At 48.7% G+C, this 11,706-nt stretch overlaps 1 protein-coding gene across 1 annotated transcript in view; it reads right to left on the bottom strand.

The window, feature by feature from the left end:
- The window catches only part of XYLT1 (xylosyltransferase 1), a 352,297-nt gene extending 351,862 nt beyond the window's left edge, over nucleotides 1-435 (bottom strand). Inside the window, exon 1 of the mRNA XM_002698037.6 lies at nucleotides 7-435. Coding sequence (XP_002698083.1) covers nucleotides 7-372 — 366 coding nt within the window. The 5' untranslated portion in view covers nucleotides 373-435. The remainder of the gene's footprint in view (nucleotides 1-6) is intronic.
- Nucleotides 436-11,706: the final 11,271 nt, after the last annotated feature.

The following is an 11,706-nucleotide window of genomic DNA, read 5'->3' as shown; positions in this document are numbered from 1 at the left end:
TCTTACCAGCGCCCGCGCGGCCAGTGCCCCTCGGCTGGCCGGCTGCTGCGCGCGGGGTGCTCCGGGGCCGCCTCCCCGAGCCCGCGCCGGGGGCCCCCGTCCTCCTCCTCCTCCGCCGCCGCCGCCGCCGCCTCCTCCTCGGGCTGCAGCCGGCTCGGCGGGCAGGTCCCGGCGCTCGCGGCGCGGGGCCGGGGCCGGGGGCGGCTGCTCCGCACCGCCGGCCGCTGCGCCCCCGCGGCGCTCCCCTGCCCCGGAGTCGAGGCTGCTGAAATTCCACACGACCAGCGTCTGCAGCAGCAGCACGGTGAGCGCCGCGAGCAGCGCCGAGTGCGAGCGCCGGGCCAGCCTCCGGGCGCACGGCGCCGCCACCATCTTCGGAGCACGGCGGGCGAGCGGGGCGCGGGGACCCGGGGCGCTCCGGGCCGCCCCCGCGCTCCCCGCGGCTCCCGCGGCCGCCGCCGCCGCCGCCTGGGCTCTCGCTCGGGCCGCCGCCGCCGCCGCCTCGGCTCGCCGCTGCTCCTCCTCCGCCGCCGCCGCCGCTGCCGCCGCCGCCGCCTCCACCGCCGCGGCGCGGAGTTTTCAGACGGGCAGGGACCCGGACGTCACCAGGAGGAGGGGAAGGCGGGGAGGCGGGGAGCCGGAGGCCGCGGAGGGGGGCGGCGGGTGCGCGCGCTCGGGCGGGGCGCGCGGGGAGGGCGGGGGCCTCGCCCGCGGGGCTCCCCCGCCCCGCAGCCCCTGCCCCGGGCCCGGGGGCGCGGGGGGCTGGGGGCACGGGGCCCGGGGGGACGTGGGCCGGGGCGGAGAGGGGCGGGCCTGGGGGCGGGGCGAGGGAGGGAAAAGAAGGAGGGAGAGGAAGGGGGCGTTGGCGAGCAGAGAGGGCCCCGGGTCCCCCGGACCCCGGCGGGAGTGGGTGGGGGGAAGGGGGACAGTCCCCGCCCGCGGCCGAGGAGACGAGGCCGGAGGCATAAAAGGAAGAGGGAGCTTGGGGTGAGGGCGGGCCCGCTCAGAATCTAGGGGAGGTCGGGAGGCTCGGGGGTCCTGAGATCCAGCCTTCCATGTGGGAAGCAAGCCCGAAACAGCTGAGTGGAGCGAGCTCCCCGCCCGGAGTTTGCGGTCCAGGCGTCTTCTCTGGGCAGAGACTGCTTGGCAGGTGGAGACGCGAGAAACGTGTCAGGAGTGTCTGAGCCAGGGAAGGGGTTCACGCGGCCGATCCCTGGATCCCTAGCTTGAAGGGGAGGGGAGGAGGCTAAACCGGAATGTGCGTGACTCCTGAATCACACCCGGTCCCCTAGTGCCAAAGATGTACTGAGTGCTTCATTGAGTCACTTCTCTGATCCCTAAGGACCAACAAGCCAGGAGACTTCCAAACCCAGTTGGCAAGCAAGTGCTTTCCTGGGGGAGAGAGAGAGACTCCGTGGAGTTCCTCAAGCCTCAGGCTGCAAGCCCCAAAGGCTGGTCCCTGCCTTCCACCAGGTCCTTCTCATCCACCCTGAAGCTCGCCTTTCTGACTGCCTGAGAGAACAAGTGGGTCTTACATCACAAAGTCAAGTTCTTTCCCATCAAGGCTGGACTGTCCTGGTGACCTTGAGCCAGGAACTCCTCCCTGGGCCTGAGCGTCCTCCTCTGTCAATGAGGCTTTAGGCTCACAGATCCCAGTGGACTCAAGTTTCATCGTCAGCCATCTCTGACTCAGTCTTTCCAATCTTTCCCTCTGGTGTCCTCTTGCCCAGCAGCCCTGAGCACATGGTGAGTGCATAGTAGGAGTGGGTGTCCCAGATAAGACTCAGCACTATCCAAAAACCGTAGCAGATCAAACCCCCAGCTTGTGAACTGGGGACTCAGGGTGAAGGCTTTGCATCTTATCCACTGTGTTCTTCGACCTGATCCTAGCTTTAAAGGGAAGAAAGTGAAAGAATAATGAGAAGGAGGCAGGGAAGAGATTGTTTCACTTGTTCAACAACAGTCTGTGAACATCAAGGTAGAGTGCAGGAATCCAAATGTAAGTGAGGCTTAACCTCCCCTTCAGCAAGCCTGGAGTCTGGAGGAGCCAGATGTGCATGTTGGTCACTAACAGTGAGGTCAGTGTTGCTTTGGAGACGTGCAGGAAGTGCTCTGGGTTCATGAGGGTGCAGTGGGGGTGGCCACTAAGAAGGTGTTTTCTGGATCCACATAATAAGCCAACCCATTTCCCTGAACTGGCCGTGTAAAATGCCAATTAGGGAGATCTTAACTCCAGAAAAGGCTCAGCTTTCAGACTATCCAGGCCTGGCTGGGCATGTAGCCAAGCATAGAGGCTGCCCGCCTTGGGCTCAGCCCATCTAACCAGGAGTGAGATAGAACTGAGGCAAGCTCCTATGGTCACACAAATCTTTGGCCATCTATTTATCACCTGGGACTATTTTGGTTACAAGTAATAAAACATTTATTATGTCTTTAAAATTAAGAGTTTACTTCATCATATAACCAAATGTTCCAGAGAAAAGACATCAGGTGAGGTTTGATCCAGCAACTCAGAACTATGTCCTGGGACTGCTTTTCTTTCCATCTCTCCTCTCTGCCTTTCATGAGGCCAGCTTCATCCTGAGTTTCTCTTTTCATGTCACAGCCTGGCATCAGTTGCTCAGACTAATTGTATCTTTTGTTCATTTCTAGCCCAAGAGAAGGAAGGTCAGGATTTCCCAGCATTCTCCTCAAAGGTCCAGATATTCTTTCTGATTAAGCCAGCTTCAGGTCACAGGTCACCCCTAAACCAAGCACTGTGGCCAGAAAGACAGAATGTGCTCATCAGCTTGGCCAAGGTCCCATACACCTCCTCTGGCACTGGGGCAAAGCCAGATTCCCTCCAACCACCCTATAGAATCTATAGGGATCAAGGTCTTACAGGAAAGTGGGAATAAGTACAGGGAAGGTTGCTTGTACTCTATGAAGTCACCGTGATGCTTACCTGACTTGGACAGGCCACTCCTTTCCCAGGACTTCAGTTTCTTTAAAGCCAAATGAAGAATTCAATGAGATGGTCCCCAAGATCATCATGTCATGTCCCTAGAACTCTTGCTTAGTATCTAAAGAGACCTTCCCAACCCAGCTGGGACTGCCCTGGAGACACTTGACATCCCTGCCCTCTAGCGCATCTTTGCTTCAGTGATTCTGCTGCATTTCTCCTCTAGGCAGCAGTGATGTTATCTGCTTCCTCCACGTGGCACAGTTTAACCAAAGGACTGTTTAACCACAGTCCTTTGGGGCCCACACTCTTGTTCAGCTCCCTTGAGAGCCACAGGCTGGAGTGAGGTTAAGGATCCAGCCCCCTGGGTCCCTGGAGAAAGAGAGAGTTGTTTGTTTATCTCGACTCATAAAATGCCGCCCCGAAAAGAGGTTTAAAAGCTCCGGCAGGTTATGGATACCATAAACAGCTTATGTGAGGTTTTGGGGATGAAAAATCACCTGAGATAGAGGAATGGGAAAGCGGGATCCTAGGGACCATCTTCCTGCCCCGAGACAGATCAAGACAGCAGTACCTCAAGCATCTTTGTGGGGCCCAGGTAATGCCTAAGCACCTGGCAGCAGCAGACTTTCACAACAGCAGCAAGTTTCTTGAGAATTTTAAAAGCTCATTCAGTCATTCAACACAGATGTCCTGGACCCTGTTATGTGCTAGGCATCATGCTGGGCAAGTGTGATATAGAAATGCGGCAGATTCCCTAAGGAATTTTTCTTTCTAAGTGTGCTTCCTACGCTTGCATTAACTGAGAGCCAGAGCTCTGAAGAAGTTCTAGCTGATTTGTGGGATACCTTCCCCTATCCCATCCCTGAATCTTGTTTTATCACCACTTTTCAGTGAGGGAAGAGTAAATCAGTGCATCAGTAGTTCTGAGATCCTGGTTTGCCCAGCACGAGGCTAGGGGACGAGACGGAAACCAGGGGGCAGGGTGGGGGGAGTCTTTACCCTCAAGGAGCTGTCAAACAGATTGCCAGCTCTGCCGCTTTTCAACTGAGACGTTCAGCATCGGTTGTTTTGCTTCTTTATGCCTCAGTTTTTCATCTGTAAAATGGGTGCATCTCTGTTCACTCAGTCCTGTCCAACTCTTTGTGATCACATGGACTGTAGTGTACCAGGTTCCTCTGTCCATTGAATTTTCCAGGCAAGAATGCTGGAGTGGGTTGCCATTGCCTACTCCAGGGGATCTTCCCAACCCAGGGATCAAATGTGAGTCTCCTGCGTTGGCAGGTGGATTCTTTGCCACTACACTACCTGGGAAGCTCTGTGAAATGGATGGGGTGGGATGAAAATAGGGCTTTGCTGATAGATTTCTTATAAGGATTAAATGAGATAACGCATATAAAGATTTTTTTCTATAGAGATTGGCACACAGTGAGTGCTCGTTAAAGGTAAGATATTATTCATTTCATTTGTAACAGGAGGGCAGTGTCTAAAGATATCAGAGGGAAAAAAGAATAGTCAGGGAAAGCAGCCTGGAAGAAGTGGCACTCAACCTAGTCCTTGATTTGGGTGGAGGATTGCCAAGCACCCCAAGGTTAGGGAACTGGTCTCATTCATCTCTGCTGTCTCTGGCACTTTCCATAGTGCAGGGTAGAGTCAACTTTGGTTGAACAAGGAACATCAATAACAGTCATGCTGCTGGAATGAGCCTGGGATGTTCCTCCAGCAGCAAGACAGCTGCTGAGTGGAGCCTGGTACCTGAAGTTCACAGAGCCCATCACAGCAACTTTTTAGTTGTATGAGTTTAAACAAGTTGTTTAGCGTTACCAAGCCTCAGCATTTCCATCTGTAAAAGGTGAAGAAGACTGATAATACCCATGTCTTAAGGTTACTGGGTGGCACAGTGGTAAAGAATCTGCCTGGATTGCAGGAGACACAAGAGACTCGGGTTTGATCCCTGGGTCAGGAAGATCCCCTGGAGAAGGAAATGGAAACCCACTCCAGTATTGTTGCCTGGGAAACCCTATGGACAGAGGAGCCTGGCACCCTATAGTCCAAGTGGTTGCAAAGAGTCGGACATGACTAAGCACACACACATGCAAAGGCTACTAGAGGGCAGAGGCAGCAGAGTGGCATAATATCTTATAGGCATTCCCTATAAGATATTGGTACTGACCACTGGCAGAATTGAAGGAATGTTAGCAGGCTGGTCTATAAAGAAGATGCCCTCCCCTTCTCTCCAGTAGTTCTGACGGGAGGTACCTGAGACTAGGGATTGACATGCCTTCTCCTAAATTTAAATAAACTTCAGCTGAATAATAAATTAAGTCAAATACACAATTTTTATTTTTTGAAATCTTAATCATGTCCCTGTTTCTTTTTGGTTTATTGCAGAGTTTATTTTGTTTACCCAAACTCTACAAATTGACTCTGACTTTGCTCTTAAAAAATTTAAAACCTCCCCTTAGGTTTCACTTCTGCTTCAGACAGAAATCATAAACATGGGTCACCTGTTCCTGAATGTCAGTAAGAGAGCTATGCATGAAACATCCATCCATCGTCCCGCCCCCAGGAATTCCTGACTCTCTCCAACAAGCACGTGCAAGGACCAGGGTTCCTGGGGCGCTTGGAGGTCAGAAGAGCCAGGATGCTGAAAGCCCCTCCCCCAGGGCTCCCCAAAACACATGAGGACATAGACACGCATCACCCTCAACCCCACCCAAGAGAAGGAAACGGCCTCTGATCAGACCACAGGCTGACGCAGGTGACATGCCCCGCCAGACGCCCAGCTGTGCTTCTGAAACCTGCGGCTTTTCCGGAGAACCGTCTGCCAGCTGTATCAGCAGAGGGAGCTCTAGGTAGCAAATAACTTTCCTCTGACAGCGTGTAGTACTTGCCTGCAGATAAGATTTGCAGGAGACAACTAGAATAAGTTAAGTGGGGGTCCTAACTGGGTCTGGCATCCGTCCTGTGTAGAAGAAAACCCTGCCGATTTGCCAGGGTAGCGTGGGGGTCGGGGTGGCGGGGTTGGTCAGGATTGGAGAGTGATCTGAGAGAAGAGGAGACACCAGCTGAGGAAAGGATGTGTGACAATCAGCCACCACTGCTTAGGGGATTATCTGACCTTGTTCTGTACCAGCTCTTTTATCCACTCCCAGTCTTCTCACAGCCTTTGTTCAATACTAGCCTCTCATTTATGTGATGATTGAAAAGGGTCCAAGTCTCAAACTAGCTTGGCAGACTTCTCTTCAAAATAAGTGTTTCCTATGTGTATTGCATGCGTGCTAAGTTGCTTCAGTTACATCTGGTTCTTTGCGACCCCCCGGACTGTAACCCTCCAGGCCCCTCTGTCCATGGACTCTCCAGACAAGAATGCTGAAGTGGATTTCCTTTTCCTTCTCCGTTATTGTGTGTATTAGTGGTGCACGATCTGGTCGCTGGGGCTATAGGCTTAGAACTGTGGGAGGACACAGCCGTGATGATGGTGGGTGATGATCCTGATGACTGTGATGGTGAGAGTTAGAAGTGTACGGAGCACTTACTATGTGCCAAGCCCTGTGTGGAGAGTGTTAACAGTAGTAATCACCAAATATTTATCAAGAACCTATGATACCCAGGATGGTGCTCATGAAGGGGGCGTTCAGGGATGAATAAAGCATGGAAGGTCCCTGCCCTCCTAGAGACTGCATTCTAAATTCTAGATCCTTGATTATACGTGCAACCAAGATGAGCAAATAAATATGTGAACAAGTATTAGCAGGGAGTAAAGAGTGAAGAAAAGTATAAGGGACCGTCTGCTAGAATGACCAGGATAGGGCAAGTTTAAACAGGCTGATCAAGAGGACCTCACTGACAGGGTTCCACTGGAGTGATTCAAGAACTGTCTCATGAAATCCAGCTTTTAGGAAGTCCGATTTCTTTAAAGCTCCATCATCTGTCGACTGAATAAATAAAGGTTAGATCTGTTTTTATCAAATGTGTATATATGCTCTTGTACCGTATAAGTGAAAAATGCTACCTAATTCATGGAAGTTTTTTGTCGTTTTGGATTTTTTTCAAACAATGATTAGTGAAAACGTGACAATTTTCTTGGGTATGATGAGAAGATAGAATGAGTTAGCAAAAAAGTCCATTAATAAAAATTCAAAGGGATACCATCTTACCAAAAAAAAAAAAAAAGATTTGAAGACAACTCATTTGAAAAGACCCTGATGCTGGGAAAGATTGAAGGCTGGAGGAGAAGGGGACGATTGAGGGTGAGATAGTTAGATGGCATCACCGACTCGAGGGACATGAGTTTGAATAAGCTCTGGGAGTTGGTGATGGACAGGGAGGCCTGGTGTGCTGCAGTCCACGCAGTCGCAAAGAGTCAGACACGACTGAGCGACTGAACTGAACTGAACTGGTGTATTTTATCTCAACATTTTCTTGTCCAAATTCTCTTTTGTTTTATTAACTTTACCCTCACCCCTCTCAGAAGTTCAGTGTGTTGCCAGTGTTTCTGTCTAGTCCATGTGTCTTTAAGTTGTAGCTTCAGCCTTCTACCCCAAACTCGTTTCCGTCCTGTTTGCAGCCTCTGTTTTGCACCCTCATCTCAATTCACCTTGTACCTGTTGTTATTCCTCAGTGTAGCTCAAGTCCCTTTTGCTTGTATACCTCAGGAATCCATTTCAAAAAGACTCAAGGGAAAAGTGGATATGCTTGAGTCTGAAAGCTGCCTGCCAGATACCTGTTCTTCTCTTCTTGCTTGATAAAAAAAATCCTGATTTATTTAGGATGATGATATGCCCAAGCAGAAAACAATGGTCCCCAACTTTCCTTGTAGTTTGAGGTGATCAAAGAAAGAGCAATAGATGTTTTTGTGGAGCTTCCAAGATAGCCTTTGGTGCTAAACCAGTTAGTGAGTGCCCTCTCGTCCCTTGCTATTTCTGTTCTTTCTAGAATGTAGAAAGGATAGCTGGAACTCCAGCAGCCATCTTATGACCATGAGGATAGAAGTCATTACTCAGAAGTAATGAGCCAGAAGGAGAGAAGCAGCCTAGGTCCCTGATGCCTTTGTGATCTACTGTATATGGCCCACCCTTGCTCCTTGTTTCAGACATGAGGTGGTTGAAGCCACTCAAACTGGGCTTCTGTTTCTACAGTTGGTACATTGAGATATGGGATGGAATTGAGCAACCTAACTGAAAGAAGGTTACGGATAAAGCTACGCCTCGGGAAGAGCTGGAACCAGAGATGCGAACACATAAGTCTGTCCGAACATCTTCTGTCTCTGCTGCTCTTCGAAAGCTTGGTTAGTTCTCTCTCATGGCGAAGCAATGCCCTCCATGTTTAAGAAACACAGCTGCCCAGCTCTTGGGTGTCACGTCCCACGGCCGTCATAAAGGGACAGGTTCTCCCTCTACAACCATGCGCCTCAGGTGGGCCCTTGAGGCTGCTCTGTCCCTCCACGTATTGCTAGTCCACTTACTCTCCCATGCCCTTCAGTCTCTAACACCCCTCTCTCTCCCTCACCTGCCTGAGGACCTGCTTCGTACGTCACTGAGGAAGGAGAAAGCAAGCAGAAAGGGGTTCCCACAAGCTCCCTCTGCCTCATTGCCACACTCCCTTGCACGTGCATTGACTAAGGTATTTTTTGTTGGGGTGTAATTGCCTTATAATATTGTGTTAGTTTCTGTTATACAATGAAATAAATCAACTATATGTATACATATAACCCTCCCTCTTGGGTCTCCATTCCACCCCCCTCATCACCCCCATCTGGGTCATCAGAGCACTGAGCTGAGCTCCTGCAGTTCCCCACTAGCTATCTGTTTCACACGTGGCAATGCATGTATGTCAATCCTAACTTCCCAATTCATCCCACCTTCCCCTCCCCTCCATGTCCACATGCTATTCTCTACGTCTTCATTCCTATTCCTGCTCCGCAAATAGGTTCATCTGTACCTTTTTGTTTTAAACACTTCACATATATGCATAAATATGCAATATTTGTTTTTCTCTTTCTGACTCACTGCACTCTGTATGACAGACTCTAGGTCCCTCCACATGTCTACAAATGACCCAATTTCATTGCTTTTTATGGCGGAGTAATATCCCTTTGTATATATGTACTGCATCTTCTCTATCCATTCATCTGTCAGTGGACATCTAGGTTGCTTCCACATCCTGGCTATTGTAAATAGTGCTGCAGTGCACGCTGGGGTACATAATTCAAAAAGACACATACTGCAGTGTTCATTGCATCGACTGTGTTTTGGTGGACATGCTAGCCAGGCTCCTGCATGAAGCCCACTCTCATTTGCCCATGAGACCCCACTGTTTCTCTTGGTTTTTGGACATCACTCCACCACGACCCTCTCTTGCCTCCCCACTCTCTACAGTAGCATGGTTTCCAGGATTCAAACTTACTGCTACTTCTCTGATCAAAAACAAAGTCCTCTCTTGGTCCTGCTTCCTCGTATTTCACTTCCCTTTGCAGCAAAAGTCCTCAGAAGAGTTACCTAACTCCCTGTCTCCAGTACGCACTTCCTTACTGCTGCTACTGCTGCTAAGTCACTTCAGTCGTGTCCGACTCTGTGCGACCCCATAGACGGCAGCCCACTAGGCTCCCCTGTCCCTGGGATTCTCCAGGCAAGAACACTGGAGTGGGTTGCCATTTCCTTCTCCAATGCATGAAAGTGAAAAGTGAAAGTGAAGTTGCTCAGTCATGCCCGACTCTTAGTGACCCCATGGACTGCAGCATACCAGGCTCCTCCGTCCATGGGATTTTCCAGGCAAGAGTACTGGAGTGGGGTGCCATTGCCTTCTCCGACGCACTTCCCTATTTTCTCCTAAACAAGGTTCTTGCTCCCTGTCCTCCCCCTGGGCTTCACACACACAACGAAACTGCTCTCAAGCCCATCATCTCTCACCTTGAGCAGCAGCTCCCCTCCCTGTGGCTCATGCTTCTCCATTACCCTGGCTTCCTTGCTGTCTCTGAAACATACCAGTCAGGCCTTTCTCAGGACACTGCCCTGGTTATTCATTCTGTATAGAATATTCTTCACCAGTTACAACCCTGCCCAGGATCTCTGCACACCTCCCTCCTTCACCCTGTTCAAGCTTGTGCACCAATGCCAGCTCATTTATGCCTTTCTTGACTATCCTAGTGAAACTGCAGTCAACACTCCTGATCACCTTTACTGTAGCCCTGATTTCCTTTTGTATAAAAATCATCTATGGAACTTCCCTAGTGGTCCAATGGCTAAGACTCCAGGCTCCCAACGCAGCGGGCCCAGGTTCAATCCCTGGTCAGGGAACTAGATCCCACATGCTACAACTAAGAGTTCACATACCGCAACCAAATAAATAACTATTATTTTATAAAAAATAAAAAATCATTTATTATAGTTTGTGCTTTATGACCATCTCACCCCATAGATTATAAGCCCCATGAGGGCAGGTATTATCAGTTTTGTTCACTACTGCCAGTACTAAGTCCTTGGCACATAGTTAGTGATCAGTGAATTAATCACTTTTTTAGACATAATCCAAAAACATCTCAACAAGGGTGCTGAGTCCTGGCTTGAGCCTGGGCACTACCTGGGACCCACTGGATTTAGTTATAAGAGTAGGGTCCCCTAAGAAGATGGAGAACTTGCATTAGTGTAATGAGGGGACCATTTGCAGGAGTGGAAAGTCAACCATGCCACAGATGTCAGATGCAGGGTATTGTTTGAGGACAAGACTGTATCCAAACCATCCCAGTTTGGACCCTGAATCTGCTCCGTTTATCTTACCTCTGAAGCTGTGCAAAGTTGTTTCACATCCTTCTTAGCATCCTCCGAGGGTTGCCTGGAGTTTAAATGATGAGTTACTGTTAAAACGCACTTGAACCCCTGCCAAACACAAAGTAACACCAAGTTCAAAAACTGAAAACTATTAGAAAAATAATGAGAACTTGATAAAATGAATACATATGTTTTTGAAGAAATCAATGCTCTTATTTTCCATATAAAGAAAACAATAGAAATAAAAATATATAAGGACAGGAGAAATTGCATTGTGCAACCTAAAAACTCAATAGATATGTACAGAAACAGGCTTATATTAATGAAAGTAAGTATTGTTTTCTAGTACCCATGATATCTGAATACAAAGTCTCAACAAATGAAATAAAGAGATTTTATTCAAGCCAAATTCTCTCTGATAATAATTCAATAATATTAGAAATTCCTTTCTTAGAACTTAAAAATTGAGAAACACGATCTTAGACAACAAAATTCAATCTTTTTTAAAGCAATAAATAAAGCAACCGTTTATAACAGTCTATGAAATACAATAAAAGCTGTAGTCAGAGAAAAATTAATAAACTTCAATGCCTTTACTGTAAAGAATAACTAATAAAACAATAAGAGAACTTGTTATAAACCCCAAGATGCCAGAATAAGAACAAAATACAATAAAACATTCCAAACAGCAAATTAATAATTATAGAATCTGATGTAATAGAACAGAAGGCACGAACAGCAGAAAAGAAAACAAGCTCAAAAGCTCATTTTTGAAATACCATATTGGGTGAAAGGAATCAAAAGGTACAAATTTCCAGTTACAAAATAGATAAGTCTGGGGAATGTATTGTGAAGCATGGTGACTATAATTAATAATACTGTATTATACATCAGTGTCTCTTTTGCTGTCTCGTACACAGGGTTATTGTTACCATCTTTCTAAATTCCATATATATGCGTTAGTATACTGTATTGGTGTTTTTCTTTCTGGCTTAC

This window comes from Bos taurus, chromosome 25, assembly GCF_002263795.3.
Source record: "Bos taurus isolate L1 Dominette 01449 registration number 42190680 breed Hereford chromosome 25, ARS-UCD2.0, whole genome shotgun sequence".
Taxonomy (NCBI): Eukaryota; Metazoa; Chordata; class Mammalia; order Artiodactyla; family Bovidae; genus Bos; species Bos taurus.
This window is presented reverse-complemented; position numbering and strand designations above follow the sequence as displayed.